The sequence below is a fragment of the Mustelus asterias genome, chromosome 16 (genome assembly GCF_964213995.1).
Source record: "Mustelus asterias chromosome 16, sMusAst1.hap1.1, whole genome shotgun sequence".
In the NCBI taxonomy this organism is placed as follows: domain Eukaryota; kingdom Metazoa; phylum Chordata; class Chondrichthyes; order Carcharhiniformes; family Triakidae; genus Mustelus; species Mustelus asterias.
Window position 1 is genome coordinate 73,330,909 of NC_135816.1, and position 25,380 is coordinate 73,356,288.

General features: G+C 47.8%; 1 protein-coding gene across 3 annotated transcripts in view; it reads left to right on the forward strand.

Annotated features, from left to right (window-relative positions):
* The first annotated feature begins 14,296 nt into the window (after positions 1-14,296).
* LOC144505246 (transcription elongation regulator 1-like) overlaps positions 14,297-25,380 on the forward strand; it is a 116,713-nt gene continuing 105,629 nt past the window's right edge. For all 3 annotated transcript variants that reach the window (XM_078231276.1, XM_078231277.1, XM_078231278.1), the window contains exon 1: positions 14,297-14,492. In XM_078231276.1, coding sequence (XP_078087402.1) covers positions 14,380-14,492 — 113 coding nt within the window. In that variant the 5' untranslated portion in view covers positions 14,297-14,379. The remainder of the gene's footprint in view (positions 14,493-25,380) is intronic.

The window sequence follows — 25,380 nt, forward strand, 5'->3', positions numbered from 1 at the left end:
GGTTACCTCTTCAAAAAACTCAATCAAATTTGTGAGACATGATTTTCCACTCACAAAGCCATGCTGACTGTCCCTAATCAGTCCTTGCATCTCTAAATGGCTGTAGATCCTGTCTCTCAAAATACCTTCCAACAACTTACCCACCACTGATGTGGGGCTCATCAGCCTGTAGTTCCCAGTCTTTTCCCTGCAGCCCTTTTTAAACAAAGGCACAACATTTGCCACCCTCCAATCTTCAAGCACCTCACCTGTGACTATCGATGATTCAAATATCTCTGCTAAGGGCCCTGCAATTTCCTCCCTACCCACAATGTCCTGGGCTACACTTCATCAGGTCCCGGGGATTTATCTACCTTTGTTCCCCTTAAGACTTCCAGCACCTCCTTCTCTGTAAAAAGAACACTCTTCAAGACATCACGACTCAGATGGAAAGAAGTCAACATAAGTTGTTGATTTCTATCCATCTGAGTAATATCTATTACAATCAAGAACATTTTAGCTCTGTGTTTAAAGACGTCCAGCCCCAAACAGTCCCATGGTCTTGATCATAGGAATCATAGAAACCCTACAGTGCAGAAGGAGGCCATTCGGCCCATCGAGTCTGCACCGACCACAATCCCATCCAGGCCCTACCCCCACATATTTACCCGCTAATCCCGCTAACCTACACATCTCAGAACTCTAAGGGGCAATTTTTAACCTGGCCAATCAACCTAACCCGCACATCTTTGGACTGTGGGAGGAAACCGGAGCACCCGGAGGAAACCCACGCAGACACGAGGAGAATGTGCAAACTCCACACAGACAGTGACCCGAGCCAGGAATCGAACCCGGGACCCTGGAGCTGTGCTACCGTGCCGCCTGGAAAGGAAGATGGCGTCAATGATTCTTTTGTCTTCTGCTGATGTAATCCAGCTTGATATTATCACTTCCAATGATTTAGAGAGACCGCGTAACCAAACAAGAATGTTTTGCTCTGGCTCGTCATTTTCTGATGCTCAAATGCGCTTGCTGCAATCGTTGTAGTATGTCGAGTCTCATAACTCTCGGAATGCACTCTGTAATCATAGATGAGTAAATTGTCAACAACACTGAGGTGTCCTCCCTATTGGTAGTATTGTCTGAGAATGCAATTGTATGGCATGTATGTTGGCCATTCTTGGATGCAGCGCCCTCTGACCTGAGCACATTCTTCATCAGAGTTCTGTGCATCCCTGATTTCATTCAGTTATGGAGTTGTTACTGGTAGAGTTGTGGTTGTTGTTAATGTAATTATACATCTCCAACAAGGGCTATGTGACCTTGTTCAAGCCTTGCCACTGGGATACAAGACAAAACACCTGCTGTTGTCTGCTGCTTTCTTGGAACCTAAATCACTGTATTCATGGAGGCATTTTTGCTAACTTCTTAGAATTTAAGAGTGTCACTTACGGTTTGTGGTCGGTCTCTATCTTTAAATTTCCATAAGCTCGTGCCACAGCTAATGCTTTCCTCTCTTTCATTCCACATCCCTGTCCAGTATCTGTCAGTGAACTGGTAAACTGTTCTGTGCTTTCCATCAATCTGTATCCGAAAAAGTACAGCTACCAATCCTTTAGAAGGTACATCAATGATTGTGGATATCTCTGGGCCATAGTGAGCTAAAACATTAGGTGATATCATCACCTCTTTGAGTTTCTCAAAAGACCTTTGCTGTGCTTCCACTCAGCACCATGTATTGTCTTGTCATAACAGCTGACATGGTGGCTATGTTGGGCAGGAACTTTCCAACTTGGTTTACCATACACATGGATTTCTGGAGCTCAGTCACGTTGCAAGGAAGTCCAAACTCCTGGATTGCTCTTCTGTGAATCCAGTCTGATCCCAGATGTGTCCCCAATATGCCAAGGAAGCTGACAGTCAGCAGCGAGAATTCACATTTGGTGTTGAGTGTAAGTCCTGTTCCCTGTAGACATTGCTTCAACATTGAGTCAATTTCCTTTTTTACCTTTGGCAAAAGTGGATGAGGAAATCTTCTGGGTGTAAACAGACACAAAAGCTGCAATGTTACATCCGTTCACACCGGCAGGATTTTCCCATCCCGCTGCAGTGAATGGAGATTTGGCTGGGCGCCAAATTCTCCAACCTCGCTGAAATGCGAGCGTGGCTCACACTGGTAAGATTGTGCCCAAAGGCTTTGTTTCAAGACATTGGATGTTGTGATAGGCTGTCTAGAGCTTTGCTTGTTCTGTGAAGAGCTGTGGAAATTCAGCTCTTGAAGTTTTTGGGCTAATCTTCTCGGCTTTCCAGGTCCTCTGCTTTGCAAATCAGATGTAAGTCAGTGAGAGCTTTCCTGCTTAAGAGTGAATAGCTCTGGTTTAGGATCACATATAAAACGTCAGTGATCTTCTTCGATATTGAATGATTGCATTGAGTTATCCTCAGACCTTGAGTTCAATACCTCCTGGCCTATGTATTTTTTTGCATGCTGGCTGAAGAGAACTTCTCTCCAAACCATGGTTCAGCATCAGTAGGAAGCACATTTAAAGTATGTCTTGTTCCCCCCTTTAGGATATCAGCATTTCTGAAGCTTTCTGCCTATTTCCTGGATCACTCCAAGGAAAGTAATTTCAATATCATTGATATATTCTATTCCTGCCATCTTTTGAAGCCTTCTCTTTCTGGTATTCTTCTTCTTGTGATATACAGCCTGAAAGTGACCCTTCTTTCTGCAAAAATGGCATTCAGCCTCTTTGGTGGGACAATTTTTATTCCAAGCTTTTTCCCACCACACAAATTAGTTAGCTAGAGCAATTTAGGGGTGCTCTTCCTTCCTCCCCTGCTTTTGAATTTAACATACTCCACTAGAAATATTTTGGAATGTGGTTCTCCCGAACACTCCAAATCACCGATCAATTTTGCTTCTTGACCTCAGCTTGTCTGCTCAATTGAAGTGCCTTTGTTAGGGTTAAAACATCTCTCAACTGCATGGGGTTAGAGCATAGTTCGTCCAAGACCTTGGCAACAATCTGTTTTTAAAAAAATTCATTTGTAGGAAATGGGCGTCGATGGCTGGTCAGCATTTATTATCCATCCATAATTGCCATTGAGAAGGTGGTGGTGAGCTGCCTTCTTGAAACTCTGCAGTCCATCTGCTATGGGTTGACCCACAATGCCGTTAGGGAGAGATTTCCAGGATTTTTACCCTGCAACTGCGAAGGAACAGCGATATATTTCCAAGTCAGGATGGTGATTGCCTTATGGGGAACTTGCAGATGGTGGTGTTCCTATGTATCTGCTGCCCTTGTCCTTCTAGATGGAAGTGGTCATGGGTTTTGAAGGTGCTGTCTAAGGATCTTTGGTGAATTGTTGCAGTGCATCTTGTAGATAGTAAACACTGCTGCTACTGAGCATCAGTGGCGAAGAAGTGGATGTTTGTGGATGTGGTGCCGATCAAATGGGCTGCTTTGTCCTGGATAGTATCAAGCTTCTTGAATGTTGTGAGTAGCTGCAGCCATCCAAGCAAGTGGGGAGTCTTTCATCATACTCCTGACTTGTGCCTTGTAGATCGTGGTCAGGCTTTGGGGAGTCAGGAAGTGAGTTACTTGCCACAGTATTCCTAGCGTCTGATCTGCTCTTGTGGTCACTGTGTTTATATGGTAAGTTGAGTTGAGTTTCTGGTCAATGGTAACCCCAAGGATGTTGACAGTGGGGGATTCAGTGATGGTTACACCATTGAATGTCAAGGGACGATGGTTACAGTGTCTTTTATTGGTGATGGTCATTGCCTGGCATTTGTGTGTTGCGAATGTCACTTGTCACATGTCAGTGCAAGCCTGGATATCCAGATCTTGTTGCATTTAAACATGGACTGCTTCAGTATTTGAGGAGTCGCGAATCGTGATTTATTCTGCTTTTTTAATCATTTAAGCTGGCATATTCACACTTCTTTGCAAGTCTATACAGATCAATACTATCTCCTTGTTATTCGATACATTTGTTAAATTTAGACCACTCAACAATAGTATTCTTTTGTAGACTGGAGTAGGGATCCAACGCTTTTATTCATTCTCTGTACATGGCTTTTTCTTTGTCACTCCCTTGCCTGATTAGGGTGTCTGCTGCACAGCCATCAATCATGTATTATAGGGTGCTGACCTGCACGCCACTCAGGTTTGTTGTGAGGCCCATTGCAGTGCAATACCTAGTAAATCTTTGTGGCACCAGTTCAGCCAAGCTTCTGATCAGTGGAAACCTATGACTTTCTCAAGTTTTCCAGTTATGACAGAGGACTTTTCCATGCTTGTTCTTTCACCCGCTGCCACTATATAATATTCTTGGTCTTGTTGTGCTAACACCGGATATTTAAGGAGTTCACTGAGGTAAGGAAAATGTTAACTTTATTGGATCACATCTTACTATGAGCTACATCTCACCAAGAGGTTGCACAAGAGAAAGCAAGGTCATGTGACATTGCATCACTTCTTGTGATGATGCATATTGTGTCTCATTATATCACATATTTGGACTTAACGAGTTATATGACATCTTTGCCCAGGTCTCTGATTCTCCCCATTATACTACATAAAAAACCAGCAATCACTTGGGAAACATAAAAAATATTTTAAAACTATCTCAGAGCAATGGTCAAAGAGTCCTGGTTTCAAAGCTGAAAAGTCATCTGGAAAAAAGTCTCTGTCCCATGAAATTAATGTGTATGGGGAAGGCCATTTGGCCCACCTTGGCTCATCCATTTTGAGAAACCGACTGCCCCCTCCAACGTGAATTATAGTCTCCAATTGTTTCTTAAATGATTTAATTTTCCCTCAATCTACATTTGACAGCCATGCTCTCAATCTGCTGTATCTTAAGCTCTCATATTTCCTTCTTTCCTGAAACCATCCATCTTGATTTCTCTCTTTAAGATGTCTTTTATAACTTAATTCTAAAGCAACCATTAGTACCCTTCCTTATATCTTCCTGTAACCCCCTGCTGATCACTATATGGGGCTACTATTTAACTGTTCGATTTACTGGATCCTGAATTCCTAGCAGTTGATGGTGAGCTGGCTAAATTTCCTCTTTACCCATAAATGCCAGTACAGGCTTGCATGGAAAGCATTTGAGTATGTTTAGCGCGGTGCCTCCAAAAATGTTATTGAGATAAACCTTATAATGAGAAAAGGTTTGGAACAACAAGGTAAACGGAATAACAAAAAAATTTAATAACAAATGTAATTAGCAAATATAAACAAGTAAAGAATCCTAACTGAAGATTTTCCAATTAACAGTTTCAACCTGAGAAATGTTCAGAATATCACCAAGCACTTTGAATTTTAAACGTTGGGGCCCATCCGTTGGTGCACATCTGAAGAAAACCACATTCTGTTACCGTTCCTGTCTGATAGTACTCACTTAACCCCGACACACACACAGTCCAGACGGGTCTACGAGAGGGAAGATGATGGAGCAAGCACACGAGGCAGAGGTGCCGCGAGCTATCTGTGTAGTAACGCAGGTCCAGTGCGCTGAAGGCTGTCCTCCTCGGCAGTCATGAAAAACCAAGCAGTTCTACCTGAGAAAGATTCACTTCGAACTGACTTTTTACTGCCCCTGAAAAGTTTCTCTTCAAAAAACGTGGCTGTCCCTCTTCTGCACGCTCCCTCCTCAGCTCTGCAGCTGCTTCACTTCCTGGCGCCTTTTTTTTTCCCGCCCCCAGAGCAATCCCATTGGCCCAGCCCACATCACTCAACCAACAGCATCCTGTTCACAGCACCCACCCGGCAAACAGGACACTGAAACCCACAAGGGACAAAGAACACTGGTAAACGTCTTCCCCACAAATTTTCCTCAGTCCCTTACATTCTCTCCCCACCAAAAATACAGCATGCCCCCATGCTGAAGTACATGACATAGGACCCAGTTAACCAATTACACCATGTACCTTATAGTGTGATGACTGGTATAATAGTGGGTGAAAAGAGTGAACACTTGTATGTCCTACTACTACAGACTTTGCACACGGCTCTCCCAGCTTTGTATAATGGAAACGGTCTGCTGGCTTTCTCTCTCTCTGTGATCTCCTTATCTCTGGTTCTGGATTGGCTATGTTAGATGTGTCTGTAGTGTAAGTGCCCTCAACAGAACGGTCTGATTCTACTTCTGAAGATTCTGAGCTCGCTGCGACTTCTGTCACTTCTGTAGCATTTGTGGGGGGATTGGACTCTGTGGGCATGACATCCTGTTCCGGTTGTTCACAGATTCCCTCCAGATTGTCAATGATCAAGTCCTCTGGGTAATGTCCATACTCTGACTCTGAGTCTGAAGAGTTTTGATCTCCCAGGGGCACATCAGCTGCGGAGTCAGCTTTGTGAACCTCAGGAGTTTGATTCCATTCTTTTGCTTTTCTGCGCCTGAGGGCTCTTGGAGAGGGAGTAGGCTTTGAGTCAACCTCAGTGCTCAATTGGACCTCTTGTCCCAGGGGCAAAATATGATTTCGGTGCATGACCTTAATGGGTCCCGAACCATCTGCAGGCTTTAGACGATAAACAGGAAGATCAGACATTTGACTCTCAACCACATAAGGATTTGCACTCCACCGAGAGCCAAAGGGTTCAGAAGGTGATGCGCGATCAAATCACTCAGGAGGCTAGATTGTACCCGGGAAATAAAGGCTTTTATTACTAACAAGAATGGAGCACACTATATACAATACAATCCCAGACTAAAGGGTCACCAGGCAGTGCAGTGACCTTTATACTTCCCCAGGTAGGCGAAGCCAACTGGAGTGTACCACAGAACAATATCAACAGGTAGAACAGCCCAACCCTAACCCCAACAGTGACAACAGTAACATATCTACAAGTACCCATAGTGCTGACCATCCATGGCTCAGCACTCATAGTGGTAACCAACTATGGTTCACCACAGAAGGCTTGAAGTAAGTCTTGTCAGGTGAGTTTGCAGTCTGACTCCCCTTGGAGCGGGGACGGGGAGGATATCCTTGAAGGAGTCCGTTGAGGGGATGGCAGAGTTTGGAGAAGTCCTTGACAAAGCGGCGATAGTAGCCACAAAATCCAAGGAAGGATCTTAGCTCTGTCACCGTTTGGGGTCTTGGCCAGGAGACAACAGCCTCTACCTTGGATGGGTCTGTCGCTATTCCGTCCTGCGACACTACATGTCCAACGTAGGTGACAGAAGTCCTGCCAAACTGGCACTTGTCAAGCGACAGCTTCAGACCTTCTTCTTGGAGCCGGTCAAGCACTTTGAGCAACCGCTCCTCGTGTTCTTCGAGGGTTCGTCCAAACACAATGAGATCATCCAGGTACACCAACACCTCCAGAAAGTTCATGTCGCCGACAGTATGTTCCGTGACTCTCTGAAAAGTGGCCGATGCTCCTGAAATTCCCTGAGGCATGCGTTCGAACTGATAAAAACCCAATGGGCAGATAAAAGCGGTCTTCTCCTTGTCAGCCTCACTCATGGGTATTTGATAGTACCCGCTCCTCAGGTCGAGGACTGTGAACCATTTACTCCCAGACAAACAGTGAAGAGCATCTTCTATCCTTGGGACAGTGTACTGGTCCGGTATTGTTCGAAGGTTAAGGGTTCGGTAGTCCAAGCACATTCGTACCTTCCCTGACTTTTTGCGTACGACTACTATTGGCGATGCGTAGGGACTACGCGATTCAGAGATGATGCCATGGCTTTGTAGTTCCTGTAGGTGCTGGCGCACATCCTCAAAGTCAGCAGGCGACAAGCGACGTGACCTCTCTCGGAAGGGCCTTGCAACCTTCAGTCTTATGTCATGTCTGGTGTTTTTAGAACAACCTACATCCCACTCGTGCTGAGAGAAAACCTCTTTCCTCTCCATCATTCTCTCACAGAGACGCCTCCTTGCCTCCTCTGGCATAGGAGAGGCTCCAAAATCAAAAGAGGAAGGGGTCAGTTCGATTGCAGCTTTATCTGCACACTATGCCCTCGGCAGAGGAACAGGGGCTACTGGAAAAATATGGGCTACTGGAGTCCCACGTTTCAAGGAGATTTCTCTGGATGACAGGTTCTTCGCAGTCACAGTCATGCGTCTGCTGGAAACAACTGATGCAGGATGAACCTCAGGCCTCACCCACAACTCTTCAGGGGAAAAAGTGTCAATAGGCTGATCTATCAGTGCTAGCTGGTCTGTGAAATCACCAGGAAACTTTGGGAGGCCAGTGACTTTAAACACTTGTCCTGGTTGCAAGGTGATTGGCTTGTGCTGGGTAAATCACACAGTACCATGCTTGTCTACCCCTTCTGTTGTTTCAGACTGGGTGAGTGTCTCATAAGCTTCTCGGAGGACGGGGTGTATGGTCAAAGTACCCAAGAAGCGTTCTCCTGCCTGTTCTTTACAGGACTCCACCAACTCTCTCACCAGCCAGGTATTTGTCCCCACCAACACGGCAATGTTGTCATCTTTCACAGGGTCAGGACATACTAAGGCCAAAGTGTCAACTGTCTGCGGCACTCCGGTTACAGTGGCAGTGAACTTGAGTTGTATGGACAGGTAGCCATCATATGGGTATTGGTGAGAGCTTAAACCCCATGTTTCCAGGTCTTCAAGTGGCTGGAGCGGTAAGTGTTTCAGGTAGGTGTCGTAGAAGTTGCGATACAAAATGGTTACTTGGGAGCCACTGTCAAGCAAAGCTCTTGCATAAACTCCTTCTATTTGCACAGGTACACCAGAGATGGGCCCCACTAATCCTGCAGGTAACTGTTTTGAGCCTTGCTTCGCTGGGGGTGGACATTGGGTGGAACGTATTTCACACGGAACCAAGCACCGTTCCTTCACCTGGCTCCTGAGAAGTTTCCCTGCTGTCTGCTTGCTTTGATCAGCTTCTGATTCACTGTCCTCAGATCCTCGAGTTCGTTGCACTCTCTCCTTGTATGCCCATCTTGCCCACACTTGTAGCAAAAGATTCCTGCCGGCAGTGGTTTGGACATTTTCACTCGGGGCGACGCGTCCCGAACAGCAGCTTCTGGCGCTTGCTGAACTGACCCAGTCCTTGCTGTCGTACTTTCAGATGTAGGGATAATTGGAACAGCGCTCAACAGTCTGGCCACCTGAGAAGTCAGTTCCCTTACCTCATTTCGTAGGCTGTTCAACTCAGACGTAACTGAGGACTGCGGTACACTGGCGGTGGCTGCGGTGGCAGTAGCTTTCACCCCTTCTCTGGCGCTAATCCAATTTTCTTCCTCTCTTACCTCCCGCATCAGTTGGAAGAAGGAAGGGGGTTTGTCCAGGGTGTGGCTCATCCTTACACGCAGAGCAACCATGTCTCGAGTGAGTGCACCCTTGACTAGCTGTTCCATCCGAGCTCGATTCATGTCTGCAGCCATAATTCCTCCCTTAAGAAGAGCACGATGGAGAAGTTTGTCAAGGCGATATAGAAAAGCAGAGAGTTTTTCTCCTTCATCCTGGTATGTGTGTCTGAACTTGGCCAAGATGTCGGCTCCACTCTCTGTGGTGCCATAAGCTGTGTCCAGAGCAGATAAATAATTGGTGGCCGTAGCAGTGGGAGTGCTAACTTTCAAAAATCGGACAATGTCAGCAGCAGGCCCTTTTAAACTCTCCACTATACGCTGTCTCTTGGCAGCGTCAGTGCATTGCCACTCACTGATCATCTGGGTAGCCTGCTCCATCCAGTCATCATATTCTTCCTCACCTGGGGGTACAGGTTTCAGTCCTGAAAACAGTCTCAGCTTTCTGTAGCTAGGCCCATCGGTAGACACTTGGTTGCACTTGTCCACCAGTTTGCCAATAGCAGTCACTAAATCCATGTTCACATCCACTTTGGGAGCTTGATTTTCTGATACTATGGCCTGAAAATCCTCCATTGACTTGCCCTCCTGTTGTAGTAGTAACAACAGCTTTGTATGGAAAGCATCCTCTTCAGGAACAGCATCCTGTGTGTCCAAGCTTTCTAGCGTATGCACAGCCCATGGCCCAGCTTCTCCTTCAATACCTACATCTGGAGGTACAATGTCAGGGTTAAATCAATGCTAGTCTCCACTGGTATGAACAACTGTGTGCCAGTAGAATCCCCACGGCGACCACAAATCTTGGTGCAACCAAAGACTTTCACTGTGTTTAAGACCCTAGTAATGGTCTCCTCACTAGTATCTATTGGCACAATGCTCAGTAATATGCCACGAGAAAAACTGATATTCTTTTGGCGGCTCCAGTCAGCAGCCTGAGAAAAATCCATTGTCTTAAGTGAGCTGCTAACACTGTAAAAAACTTTTCCTGTTGTAATTACTGGGTTAACTGTTACTGACTCGAGGAATTAAGGGCTATGGGGAGAGAGCGGGTAAATGGAGTTGAAATCAACCATGATTGAATGGTGGAGTGGACTCGATGGGCCGAATGGCCTTACTTCCGCTCCTATGTCTTATGGTCTTATGGTCTTATGACTGACGGGAAAAAAAATTATTTGACCTGTCTGGTAAACAGGAATGATCCCAGCGGTGCCTCCAAAAATGTAACCCCCTGCTGATCACTACATGGGGCTACTATTTAACTGTTCGATTTACAGGATCCTGAATTCCTAGCAGTTGATGGTGAGCTGGCTAAATTTCCTCTTTACCCATAAATGCCAGTACAGGCTTGCATGGAAAGGATTTGAGTATGTTTAGCGCGGTGCCTCCAAAAATGTTATTGAGGTAAACCTTATAATGAGAAAAGGTTTGGAACAACAAGGTAAACGGAATAACAAAAAAATTTAATAACAAATGTAATTAGCAGATATAAACAAGTAAAGAATCCCAACTGAAGATTTTCCAATTAACAGTTTCAACCTGAGAAATGTTCAGAATATCACCAAGCACTTTGAATTTTAAACGTTGGGGCCCATCCGTTGGTGCACATCTGAAGAAAACCACATTCTGTTACCGTTCCTGTCTGATAGTACTCACTTAACCCTGACACACACACAGTCCAGACGGGTCTACGAGAGGGAAGATGATGGAGCAAGCACACGAGGCAGAGGTGCCACGAGCTATCTGTGTAGTAACGCAGGTCCAGTGCGCTGAAGGCTGTCCTCCTTGGCAGTCATGAAAAACCAAGCAGTTCTACCTGAGAAAGATTCACTTCGAACTGACTTTTTACTGCCTCTGAAAAGCTTCTCTTCAAAAAATGTGGCTGTCCCTCTTCTGCACGCTCCCTCCTCAGCTCTGCAGCTGCTTCACTTCCTGGCGCCTTTTTTTTCTTCCCGTCCCCGGAGCAATCCCATTGGCCCAGCCCACATCACTCAACCAACAGCATCCTGTTCACAGCACCCACCCGGCAAACAGGACACTGAAACCCACAAGGGACAAAGAACACTGGTAAACGTCTTCCCCACAAATTTTCCTCAGTCCCTTACATTCCACTTTGGCTTGGTATCAATTTTTTTGATTACATTGCTCTTCAATGCCTTGGAAAGTTTTACTCAGTTAAAGGTGTTATATAGATATAAGTTGTTGTTGAATTAAAGTTTGAGGCAAAGTGGGAGCCAAAGGCAATCCTTGCTGACTGCATAGATTTATTTCCTGAGTTGCTCACAGCAGGAGATCAATCTTTAATTCCAACAGACTCCGAGACATTCTGAGAGGGTTGGCAACTTTTAATATAGGTAATACATTTCTTATTCTTTCTGTACTTGCCTGCTCTGAACAAGACCAGACATTCACAGAGAAGTGTGAAAATGCCAGCTTAAATTATTAATTTAAAATGAAACTGAGAAAAGCTCAATGAATTTTGAGTATACACGATAGGTGGGAGCTATCCACCTAACACTTCCACTTTCAATACTGGCAATAGTACAGGCAGAGATTGTGGGTGTGGTTAATCTAGCTGACTGCCTTTCTTCTGTGGTCTTGTCCGTGCCCTGGAAAGGGAGAGGTGGTGCTGGTTAATGCACTAGATTGTTTCCTGTGATGAGTTCGTTGTCCCTTGTTGAGAGACTGAGTTAATTTAGTCTATTGTCTCTGGAGTTGAGAGGAGAGTGATCTCATTGAAACAAACGAAATTCTGAAGGGACTACCAGCAGATCACACAACATCTGTGGAGAGAAACAAAGTTAACATTTTGGGTTAATAATTTTCTATCAACCTGAAGTTCTGTCCAAACATTCCAGCAATTTCTATTTTTATTTCCGATTTCCAGCAGATTCTGCTTGTGAGATTCTGAAAGGTCTTAGAATGGTAGGCACCGAGAAGCTCTTTCCCCTGGCTGCTAGCAATAGAATCATGAGTTGATCCTGTCCAACAGAATGAAGAAATTTCTTTAGAGGTTGGTGAATCTTTGGAATTGTCCACCACGGAAGATTGTGGCTGCTCAATCATTGAGTATATTAAAGACTGAGACTGATAGATTTTTGATTTCTCAGGGAATGAAAGGATACAGGAAGCAGGCAGGGTAGTGGCTTTGTGGCATAAGAGGCAGCTTGGTATGGCTCCCGCTGTGCCAAAGACCGCAAGAAATTTCAAAGGGTTGTGAATGAGGCCCAGTCTGTCACGCAAACTAGCCTCTGTCTACACTTCCTGCTGCCTCAGAAAAGCAGCCAGCATAATCAAGGACCCCAAGCGTCCCAGACATACTCTCTTCCACCTTCTTCCATTGGGAAAATGATACAAAAGTCTGAAAACACGTACCAATCAACTCAAGAACAGCTTCTTCCCTGCTGCCATCAGAGTTTTAAATGGACCTATTATATATTGCATATCTTTCTATACACCCTATTCACTTTGGAGGAAATAATAGCAAATTGGATTATTATCTAAATGGAAAAAAATTACAACATACTACTGTGCAAAGGGATCTGGGGGTCCCTTGTGCATGAGACGCAAAAACCCAGTCTGCAGGTGCAACAGGTGATCAAGAAGGCAAATGGGATGTTGGCCAAGATCGCAAGGGGGATAGAATATAAAAGCAGAGATGTCTTGCTGCATCTGTACAGGGCATTGGTGAGGCCGCAGCTGGAATACTGTGTGCAGTATTGGTCCCCTTATTTGCAGAAGGATATATTGGCCTTGGAGGGAGTGCAGAGAAGGTTCACCAGGTTGATACCAGAGATGAGGGGTGTTGATTATGAGGAGAGACTGAGCAGATTGGGTTTGTACTCGTTGGAATTTAGAAGGCTGAGGGGGGATCTTATAGAGACCTATAAGATAATGAAGGGGCTGGATAGGGTAGAGGTGGAGAGATTCTTTCCACTTAGAAAGGAAGCTAGAACTAGAGGGCACAGCCTCAAAATAAAGGGGGGTCAGTTTAGGACAGAGTTGAGGAGGAACTTCTTCTCTCAGAGGGTGGTGAATCTCTGGAATTCTCTGCCCACTGAAGTGGTGGAGGCTACCTCGTTGAATATGTTTAAATCACAGATAGATGGATTCCTGATCGGTAAGGGAATTAGGGGTTATAGGGATCAGGCGGGTAAGTGGAACTGATCCACTTCAGATCAGCCATGATCTTATTGAATGGCGGGGCAGGCTCGAGGGGCTAGATGGCCTACTCCTGCTCCTATTTCTTATGTTCTTATCTGTAACTACAAAACTTATATTCTGCACCCTCTCCTTTCCTTCTCCCCTATGTACTGTACGAACGGTATGTTTTTGTTTGTATAGTGCGCAAGAAACAATCGTTTTCACTGTATCCTTATACATGTGACAATAAATCAAGATTAACCTTAATTGTATTGAATGGTGGAGTAAGCTCGAAGGGCTGAATGGTCTACTGCTCCTTCTATATCTTAAGTTTCCATAACTTGGGTGACTATCTGTGTGGAGTTGGCACGTTCCTCCCCCCCCCCCAGTGTCTGCGTGGGGGTGCTCCGGTTTGCTCCCACAGTCCAAAGATGTGCACTTCCAGGTAGATTGGCTATGCTAAATTGCCACGTACTGACAGAGGGATGGGTTTACGGGGATATGGTCTGGGTGGGATTGTCAGTGCAGGCAAGATGGGCCGAATGGGCTCATTCTGCACTGTAGGAATTCTATGATCTTCTTCCATGACCTGTAACTAGTGGGCACTACAAAGTCTGGTGAGCACATTATTATTTAACTTTACAATATTTTAACTTTAATATTTTTAGTTCCTGATCAGTTGTGACTTCTCCACAAAGTGGCTACTTTTACAGGACCCAGCATGGAGCAGAGAACAGTGGGTTACCGGAAGCAGAATGATGTCACTGCCTGTCTCGCATTGCAACCAAACCCGACTACTTCATAGAGTGACGTGAGGCTGAACCAATCAGAGGCCGGAACTGAAGGCGGGAAGCCAATGGGATGAGGGCAGGACGGCGGGGCGGGCGGGTCCCTACCAGCAGGTTAGGTTGAGGTGAGCGGCGGCAGGTTTTCCCCCCCCTCCCCCACTGCTTCCCAATCATGGCCGACGTGGGTTTGTTGATGCAGGATGGCCTGTTACACCCCAGCCAGGCGCAGGCGGACGGAGCCGGCGAGCAGCCCAAATCCAACAGCGACACCTCAAACCAGGCCCGGTAAGAGACCGCGGACTGGAGTTGGTGTGGATAACTCCCCCCTTTCTCCCGCTCAGCAACACCACCGAGAGACGGAGTGGACTGCTCGGGCCTGGGCCTCAGGCTCCAGGCCCTGACCGCCTGAGGAGTTTTAACCGGAGAAAGGCGGGCGGGCGGGCGGACGGAAAGAGGAGGGGGTGGGCTAGTTTTGGGGGCGGGGAAGGTGGGTCGATCGTGTTGGGGGAGAGAAGGCTCGAGGAGTTGTGTTTGGGGCAAGAGGAGGCTGGGGTGATCATTGGGGGCGGGGGAAGCTGGAGGGTCGTGTTGGGGAGAGGAGAGCCTGGCGACGGTCATGTTGGGGAGTGAGGGGAGCTTTGGGGGTGCATAGGCTGGGATTTATTTAGTCATAACTAGGCTTACATTAACACTGCAATGAAGTTACTGTGAAAATTCCCTAGTCCGCCACACTCTGGCGCCTGTTTGGGTAAACTGAGGGAGAATTTAGCATAGCTAATTGTACCTAACCAGCACGTCGTTTGGACTGTGGGAGGAAGCCGAAGTACCTGGAAGGAAACCCCTCCAGACATGGGGAGAACGTGCAGACTCCACCTCCAGAGTGACCCAATCTGGGAATAAAACCAGGTTTCCGGTGTAATGAGGCAGTGGAGATTGAGGGGGCTTAGTGTTGAGGGGAGAGGGGAGGCTGACGGGGTTTGTGTTGGGGGGAGGGGATGCTGAGGGGGTTTGTGTTGGGGGAGGGGAGTCTGCGGGTGTAGGGGGGAGGGGAGGCTGTGGGGGTTGGTGGGGGGAGGGGAGGCTGTGGGGGTTGGTGGGGGGAGGGGAGGCTGTGGGGGTTGGTGGGGGGAGGGGAGGCTGCGGGGGTTGGTGTTGGTGGGGGGGAGGGGGGCTGCAGGGGTTGGTGGGGGGGGAGGGGGGCTGCGGGTGTTGGTGGGGGGGGAGGGGGGCTGCGGGTGTTGGTGGGGGGGAGGGGGGCTGCGGGTGTTGGTGGGGGGGAGGGGAGCTGCGGGGGTTGGTGTTGGTGGGGGGGAGGGGGGTTGGTGTTGGGGGGAGGGGGGCTGCGGGTGTTGGAGGGAGGGGGCTGCGGGTGTTGGAGGGGGGCTGCGGGGGTTGGAGGGGGGCTGCGGGGGTTGGAGTTGGGGGGATGGGAGGCTGCGGGGGTTGGTGTTGGGGGGAGGGGAGGCTGCGGGGCTTGGCGCTGAGGGGAGGCTGCGGGGCTTGGCGCTGAGGGGAGGCTGCGGGGCTTGGCGCTGAGGGGAGGCTGCGGGGCTTGGCGCTGAGGGGAGGGGCGCTACGGTGGTCGGCGTTGGGGAGGAGGGGAGGCTGATGGGGGTTAGCGTTGGGGGGAGGGGAGTCTGAGGAGGTAGTGTTGGGTGGGAGGGGAGTCTGAGGGGGTAGTGTTGGGTGGGAGAGGAGGCTGAGGAGGGTAGTGCTAATGGGGAGGGGAGGCTGAGGGGGGGTAGTGTTGGCGGGGAGGCTGAGGGGGTAGGCTGGGGGCTTAGTGTGTGGGGGGAGGCTGAGGGGGTCTGTGTTGGGTGGGAGGGGAGGCTTAGGGGGAGCCCGTATTGTAGGGAGGGGGGTAATGTTGGGGAGAAGGGAGACTGAGGGGGGTTGGAGTTGGGGGAAGGGGTAGTGTTGGGGAGGGAAGGCTGAGGGGGTCTGTTTGGGGGGAGGGAAGTCTGAGGGGGGTAATGTTGGGGGAGAGGGGTGGCTGAGGGGGTAGTGTTGGGGGAGAGGGGTGGGGGAGGGGGAGGCTGAAGTGGGTTGGTGTTGGGGGGAGGGGAGGTTGAGGGGTTTGGTGTGGGGGGGGAGGGCAGGCTGAGAGGGGTTGGTGTTGTGGGGAGGGCAGACTGAGGGGGGTTGGTGTTGGGGGGAGGGGAGGCTGAGGAGGGTAGTGTTGGGGGGGAGGGTGGCTGAGTGGGGGAGAGAGGAGGCTGAAGGGGACAGTGTTGGGGGAGAGGGGAAGTTGTGGGTGAGGGCATGCTGAGGGTGGGTAGTGTTGGGGGGAGGGGAGGCTGAGGGGGCCGCGTTGGGGGAGAGAGGAAGCTGAGGGGGGCCACGTTGGGGGAGAGAGGAAGCTGAGGAGGGCCGTGTTGGGGGGAGGGGAGGCTGAGGGGGTCTGGTTGGGGGGGGCAAGGCTGAGGGGGTCTGGTTGGGGGGGGGCGAGTGAGGGTGAGGGGGTCTGTGTTGGGAGGGGAGGCTGAGGGGGTCGTGTTGTGGAGAGGGGAGTCTGCGGGGGTTTGTGTTGGGGGGGAGGGGAGGCTGAGGGGGGTTAGTGTTGGGGGGAGGGGAGGCTGAGAGGGGCTAGTGTTGGGGGGGATGGGAGGCTGAGGGGGATAGTGTTGGGGGGTGAGGGGAGGCTGAGGGGGTCCGTGTTGTGGGCGGGGGGGGAAGGCTGAGGGGGTTCGTGTTGGGGGGAGGGGAGGCCAGGTGGATTGTGTGCGGGTGGGGGGTCATGTTGTGGGGAGGGTGGGAGGAGGGAACGGAAGGCCGCGGGGGTTGTGTTGTGGGTCAGAAGGCTGACGGGTTGTGTGGGTGGGGGGGCCGACAGGTCATTTTGGGGGTGGGGGGAGGCCGACGGGTCGTGTAGTGGTGGAGGGGATGCTGAGGTGTCATTTACGGGGGAAGGGGAGGCAGGGGGGTAGTGTTGAGGTAAGAAGAGGTTGGGTTGATCATAAGGGGGAGTGGAAAGAGGATGAAGGGTTTTGTTGTGGGGGAGCCTGGGGATGCAGAAGCTGGGGGAGGAAGTGGCTGGGGTGTTCGTATTGGGAGAGTAGGAAACTGGGGGGATCATTGTGTGGTGGGGGGGGGTGGGGAAGTCTCGTGTTGTCTGCCTGGGTTTCCACCAAAGGTGTGCAGGTTAGATTGATTGTCCATGCTCAGTTGTCTCTCTGCGATGCAGAGTTTAGGGGGATTAGTAAGGTAAATGCACGCTGTTACGGGGATAAGGCCCGATTAAGATGCTTTTTTGTAGAATTGGAAGGGAGCTAGGGGTCAGTTTTGTTGGGGGTGTGGAGTTTGTGGGGAAGAGAAACCGGAGTATGGAGGAGTTCGGGATGTGAAATGGCGGGGGTGGGGGAGGATTGCAGGGTGGAGGACATGGATCGCTTTTGCGTACCCCGTTGGATAACAAAGTTAAATGTCTTCATTGGCCTATTTTGCAAGCATTTGACAGCTTGATTTGGTGGTGGGAGCATAAATATCATTAGGTGAGCATTTCTGGGAAAGGAGTGGCATGTGTAAGAATTGATACTTGATGACTGGAGAGTGAGGTGTCATTCACACCCCTATTTCTTTTTACCTTGTTTCTGGGCTCAGCAATCATCCCATTCTTCCCCCAAATGGCATTACACTGCTGGGAACTCTGCCTACATTTCGCAGAGGGTGTGACTTATAATTTTACACACAGTGAAGTGTGTGCATGAAAAACTATGTTTCCTTATTAACCTTTCACCTTCCTTTCCAAAACTTTTAATTGATCATCATTATGGGCGGCACGGCAGCACAGTGGTTCCCACTGCTGCTTCACAGCTCCAGCGACCTGGGTTCGATTCCCGGCTTGGGTCACTGTCTGTGTGGAGTTTGCACATTGTCCTCGTGTCTGCGTGGGTTTCCTCCGGGTGCTCCGGTTTCCTCCCACAGTCCAAAAGATGTGCGGGTTAGGTTGATTGGCCACGCTTAAAAAATTGCCCCTTAGTGTCCTGAGATGTGTAGGTTAGAGGGATTAGCGGGTAAAATATGTAGGGATATGGGGGTAGGGCCTGGGTGGGATTGTGGTTGGTGCAGACTCGATGGGCCGAATGGCCTCTTTCTGCTCTGTAGGGTTTCTATGATTCTATGATTATCTGATATGGGGGCATTTTAGAGGGCTCAGTGGAGGATTTTACATAATTTAGTCACCTCTGTGACTTTATCATGCTCTTTGTGTGGTGTGTGGGTATCTTTCTAGAACCAGTCTGAATGCCAGCGCTGTCTTGTGCCGAGATCCTATTTGAGTGCACTGTATGTAGCTGTGCCAGATCGTATAGATGGGCATGTGGATTTTTTTCTCTCTTTCTGGGGCTATTGGACTGGCAATGGGCTTGAACTACCTGGGTAAAAGCATCTCAAGAATGCTTGCCTGAAAAGGCCACCATTGCTAATTGAAATGACCCAGTCAAACTAGAGCTGTCTGCTTACGTGTTCAGATCGAGATCAGATATGGAATAATGAGCATCATCTGTTGCTGATCGGTTGTGCAAAGCTCAGAGTTCACCGGATAACAATCAGGAATGGAAATCGTTATGATTTTTTATGTCTGGTCATCTCGGTTGCCTGTTTAGAATCGGTCGTTAAAATATCAATTCTAAAATTCTTTGTCAGATGATGAAACTAAATGTTTATATATGTAAAATTGGATGGTGGGTAAAACATTTGGCTCTCCTCTCAGAAATCTTTATTGACCTGTTTTGCATGCATTTGACAACCTGATTTGGTAGAAGGGGTTGAAATATATATAGATATATATTCTGGAAAAGAGGGGGATTTTTAAGAATTATTGACTAGAGAGTGAGAAGCCATCCACTCCTTGTTATTTGTACATTTTGGTGAAGGGCCCGAGTAAACTGAGCAAAGTTGCAAGGATTGAAGACATATATCAAGGAGCTATGAATGGTCACTGCATTTAATTAGCATATCTGTGCCAGTATACTGCTGGGAAATTAATGATGTTTTAGAAACTTATGATCACATAGCATCTTTTATGGTTAACCAGAAGTGCTTTACAGTTTGAATTAGGATACATGGTCTGAGAACAGCGCTGAGATAAATGTCCAGATAATCTGGATTAATAACAGTTAAGGTATTGATGTTCGCCAGAATACTCATGAAATCTGCTTTTTTCCCCCTGGTATTTTTACATCGAGTTAGGAGGACAGAAAGAGTTCCAGTTTCATGTCTCAATGTAGCAAATTCCGAGTACTGCATTTGAGTTTCAAGCCTGGATTATGTTGTGAAGTACTTGGAATGGGGCTTGAGCCTCCTGACGGAGCAATGCAGAATGTATAGTTTTGATATTCTTGCAAGTTAGGATAGAATAGGAAACTGATTTGATTATGAAGTGAGGAAGATAAAACTGTCAGGTAATTTGCAGCTGGGAGTGGGTGGGGGAAGCGATGAAGTAAATATTAAAGGAGTGTTTTGAATACCAGTGTTCACAAAATAGAGGTGACAGCTTGTGGTAGAGAGATGCATGAGCTTTTACTTGGGTTGGAGTTGCATTGATACCTTGGTCAGTCTTGAAGACAGCCATCATGGGTGTTAAATGAAGAATTAGGAAATGTTGACTGAAAGAGGTGTTGTGCAATGAAGAGGACAGCAAACTTGAGCAGTGCAGAAGTCTGCTCCATCTGAGGTCCAAAGAATTAGTCAAGTGAAGAATTATAACAGAAGAAACTACTCTGTTCAAGTGAGGATGTTTTGAAACTGTTTACAATTTGATATCTGCAGTTCAGAAAAAAAGTGCTTGTGATGTGAAACCTTTGTCCTTGACAGCAATACTTAAAGGGACCTGGAATTTATTGGTATGAGCTGGAATGCCAGAGAGTGTTTGTTTTTTGGAATTGGACTTGTGCTTGGTTTTGTCTTAATCTTGGCCCACCACTGAGGCAAGATATAAAAGGGAAACAGGAATGATGGTGGCAACTCACCCTTCAATTAAATGGGACTTTTTAAAAGAAGGAAATCTCTCCCCACTAACAGCAGGGTTTCCCAAACATTTTGAGCCACAGAAACCTTTTTGACCTCCTAAGAGCAGTGAAGGAACCCCCTGAGAAACATTCTTATTGTGGTGAAGAGTTAGAAACCCTACGGTGCAGAAGGAGGCCATTCGGCCCATTGAGTCTGCAGCGACCACAATCCCACCCAGACCCTATCCCCACATATTTACCCACTAATCCCTCTAACCTACACATCTCAGGACACTAAGGGGCAATTTTTAATCTGGCCAATCAACCGAACTCGCACATCTTTGGACTGTGGGAGGAAACCGGAACACCCGGAGGAAACCCATGCAGACACAAGGAGAATGTGCAAACTCCACACAGACAGTGACCCAAGCCGGGAATCGAACCCAGGTCCCTGGAGCTGTGAAGCAGCAGTGCTAACCACTGTGCTACCGTGTCGCCCCACAAGTTAAACCACACAAATTGCTGGAATGTGTACCAATAAACAAAAACCTGATTGTAAGAAGTCTTTCTTTTGCATCTGTATATAATTACGATAATTTAAAAAAAATCTCTTCCAAAAATATCTTTGGTTTTACTTTTTTGTCATTTTTAATGGTAAGAATATTGCTGTTCCTTTTGTTCAAATGGGAAGAGTGCAGCATGGAATGCTGGATTCTGATACTGGGGACACACACACCACTCTCTCAGATACATATACTTGCTCACAGGGCGACATGGTGGTGCAGTGGTTTGCACTGCTGTCCCACAGCTCCAGGGATCTGGGTTCGATTCCGGTCTCGGGTGACTGTGTGGGGTTTACACGATCTCCCTGTGTCTGCATGTGATTTCACCAGGTGCTCTGGTTTCCTCCCACAACCCAAAGACGTGCTGGTTAGGTGGATTGGCCATGGTAAATTTCTCCCTTGCGTGTGGGGAATGGCATCCCCCTCCCCTCACTTTGTCTGGTCATTATTGCTTTGCTATTTGTGGGATTTTGCTATCCACAAATTGGCCGCAGCGTTTTTTTACAACAGCAACTGCATTTCAAAAAATTGGCTGTGAAGTGTCTTCGGGTGTGCTGAAGTTGTGAAATGCACAAGAGAAATGTAAGTTTTTTAAAAAGTTCCCAATTGTGTTGACGATGAAAGACCTGAAGAGGGAACCAAACTGTTTGATTTTGATATTCAAACAATATGAGAGCTACCAAAGTGATTAGCATACGAGAGGATGTGAAGTATTTTGGAGGCAGATTATTTGAAATAGAAAATCGGAGTTTCAGGATTTTTGAATTAACAGTAAAATCTAAAATAATTATATAAAAAGATAATTTGCCTGCAGCATAATGTAGTTACATTTTCTTACAATCTACATTTTGATGTATATTAATTTTCCTTCTGTTTTTCATCTCCCTATGCCTTCAGAACGCTCCTACCGTTCCTGTCCCCTGTAATGCTTGCTCACTGTACAGCATTGGATCAGTGCCAGTGTGATGAGATTTGTTTATTGCCCCACTACCATTCTGTAAATTAGTTGGATGAAGCCCTATCTGGTGGAGCTGGCTGAGAGTGAGGGTTGGAGTGATTGGAGATTGTTGTTTTGGAAATTGTCACGAGAATATCTGCGGCTAAGTGAATTAGAATTTGCTAATATCCCCATCCTTGGTGATAGGGGGAGCCCGGAACATCAAACGTGCAAAAGCATTATCACCCATCTTCAGCCAGAAGTGAAAAGTTAATGGTCCAGCTCTCCCTTGTTGAGATCACCAGCATCTCAGATGTCAGTTTTCAGCCAATTCGGCTGAAGGCACTAGACACTGCAAAGACTATGAGCCCTGATGACATTCCAGTAACAGTACTGAAGACTTGTGCTTCAGAACTAGCTGCGCCCCTAGTCATAGACATCATTCATAGAAATCATAGAAACCCTACAGTGCAGAAGGAGGCCATTCGGCCCATCGAGTCTGCACCGACCACAATCCCACCCAGGCTCTACCCCCACATATTTACCCGCTAATCCCTCTAACCTACACATCTCAGGACTCTAAGGGGCAATTTTTAACCCGGCCAATCAACCTAACTCGCACATCTTTGGACTGTCAAGCTGTTCCAGTACAGCTACAACACTGGCATCTACCCAGCATTTTAGAAAATTGCCCCACCTATAAGCTGACTATAAAAAGGAGGATAAATCCAATTTGGTCAGTAACCGCCACATCAGGATGCTGTCAATCATCAGCAAAGTGATAAAAGGTGTCGCCAATGGTGCTATCAAGCATCACTTGGACAGCAATAATCAACTCTCTAATGATTCGTTTGGCTTCTGCCATAGCACTTGGCTCCTGACCTCATTAGAGTCTAGGTCCAAAAATGAACAAAACAGCTGAACTCCAGAAGTGAGGTGAGGGTGACTGTCCTTGACATCATTTAAATATACAAAATAGGAGTACAGGTAGGCCATTCAGCCCCTTGAGGCAGCAATTGACTGAGTGTGATGTTAAGGATCTCTCGCAAAACTGGAGTCATTAGAAGTCAGGGGAACACTTTTCACTAGTTGGAGTCCTACCTGACACACAGGAAGATGGTTGTGGGTGTTGGAGGTAACTCAGTTCCAGGACATCACTGCAGGAGTTCCTCAGGCTCGTGTTCTAGGGCTAACCATCTTCAGCTGTTTCATCGTCCCTCCATCATGAGGTCAGAAGTTGGGATGTTTGCGGGGATGATTGCACAATTTTGCCAGTCATACTGGGGCAATCTGTGTTTATATGCAGCAAGACCTGGACAACGTTCATGCTTGAGGTAATAGGTGGCAAGTACAACTCGTATCACAGAAGTGTCAGGTAATGGTCATCCCCAACAAGAGAGACACTGCAGTGGACAGATGCATCTGTAGCTAACAGATTGGTAAGGATGGGATTAAGTATGTTTTCCCCTATTGTTGGTTCCCTTACCACCTGCTGCAGACCCAGTTTAACTGTTAGATCCTTTAGGACCTGACTAGCTCTATCAGTAGTGCTGCTGCTGAGTCACTCTTGGTGTGGACTTTTAACCCCCCCCCCCCCCCCCCCCCCCCCCCCCCAAAAGTACATTTTCCGCTCTTAATTCATCAGCCGAAGGAGGACGGTACGTGGTGCCCATGGATTCATGGAGGTTTCCTTGCCCATGTTTAACCTGAAGCACTGAGACTTCATGGGAGTCCAGAGTCAATGTTGAGGACTCCCAGGATAATGCCCTCCCTCCCATATACCACCATGCCGCCGGCACCTCTGCTTGGCCAGTCCTGCTTGTGGGACAGGACATATCCAGGGATGGTAGTGGTGGTGTCTCGGACATTCCCTTCCTGTAAGGTATGATTCTGTGCAAAGGACTATGTTAGGCTGTTGCTTGACTCGTCTGAGACAGCTCTCCCAATTTTGACATTAGTCCCCAGATGTTAGTAAGGAGGACTTTTGCAGGGTTGACAAGGCTGTTTGTTTTTCTGTTGTCATTTCCGGTGCCTAGGTCGATGTCAGATGGTCTGTCCGGCTTCATTTCTTTGTTGAGACTTTGTAGCAATTGATGCAACTGAGTGGTTTGCTAGGCCATTTCAGAGGGCAGTTGAGAGTCAACCACATTGCTTTGGCTCTGGAGGCTCGTGGGCCAGACCAGGTAAGGAAGGCAGATTTCCTTCCTAAAAGGACTTTTCGTGAACCAGATGGGTTTTTCCACCAATCAACAATGGTTTCATGTCATCAGTAGATACTTACTTAATTCCAGATTTTTTAAATCTGGAACTCAATTTCCACCATCTGTTGTTGCAGGATTCGAACTGGAATCCCCAGGGTAGCTGAGTTTCTGGATTAATAGTCCAGCGATACTACCGTTAGGACATTGCCTTCCTCTTGGTGTCTCAGTGAGGGAGTGCTGCTCGGGCTGCAGTAGAGTGTGACAGTTGGTGTCTCAGTGAGGGAGTGTTGCTCGGGCTGCAGTGGAGAGTGACAGTTGGGGAAGTGTGGGGAAGTTTTTTGTTTTCTTTTTTTCTTGCTGGTAATGGCTTCAGGGATGGCAGTTCAGGCAGTATGCTGCATCTCCTGTGGGATGTATGTGGTGAGGAAATCCAGTAGTGTTTCAGGAGATTTTAGTTGTAAGAAGTGCATTAGATTGCAGCTTCTGGAGGAGCGTGTAAAGGAGCTGGAGGGGGAGGTAGAGGAACTCCGCATAATTCGGGAGGCGGAGGTGGAAGTTGATAGGAGTTATAGAGAAATAGTAACTCCTAGAAATGAGGCTTGGGTCAATGCCAGGAGGAGGGGTAAGAAGCAATCGGGAAGACAATCCCCTGGGGCGGTTCCCCTCCATAATAGGTTTTCGGTGCTGGAGGCTACAGTTGAGGAGGAATCAACTGAGCATAGAGAGCAGATCTCTGGGGGTGAGCCGAGTGAGAAAGCTCAGGTGGTTAGGGGCTGTAAAAGACTGGGCCTTGTGATTGGGGACTCCACAATTAAGGAGACAGATAGGAGGGTCGGAACTAAAGGTAGGGACTCAGGGTTGGTGTGTTGCCTACCAGGGGCTGGGGTCCGGGATGTGTCTGACAGGGTATTCAGGACTCTTAGGGGGGAGGGAGATAAACCACAAGTTATTGTACATGTGGGGACACACGACATAGGGAGGATAGGGGAAGGGGATATTAGGCAGGGATTTATGGAGTTGGGGTGGAAACTAAAGGCCAAGACTGACAGAGTGGTTATCTCTGGACTCTTGCCTGTACCACGGGATAGTTTAGAGAGGAATAGGGAGAGGGAAGGTTTGAATTCATGGCTGAGGGGATGGTGCAGGAGGGAGGGGTTCAGGTACTTAAGCAATTGGGGCTCGTACTGGGGAAGGTGTGACCTCTATGAGAAGGATGGTCTACACCTTAATCAGAAGGGGACCAATATCCTGGGGGGTAAATTTGCTAAGGCCATGCAGGGAGGTTTAAACTGATTCGGGGGGGGGGAGGGATCCTGAGTAGTGGGGCTGAAAGTGAGGGATGCATGGATGGGGACTGCAATGCACGGCATTGCAGAGGTGGGGTGGAGCAGGGTTTGAAATGTGTATACTTCAATGCCAGGAGTATTCGCAATAAAGTGGGTGAACTTGCAGCGTGGATCAGTACCTGGGACTTCGATGTTGTGGCTATTTCAGAGACATGGATAGAGCAGGGGCAGGAATGGA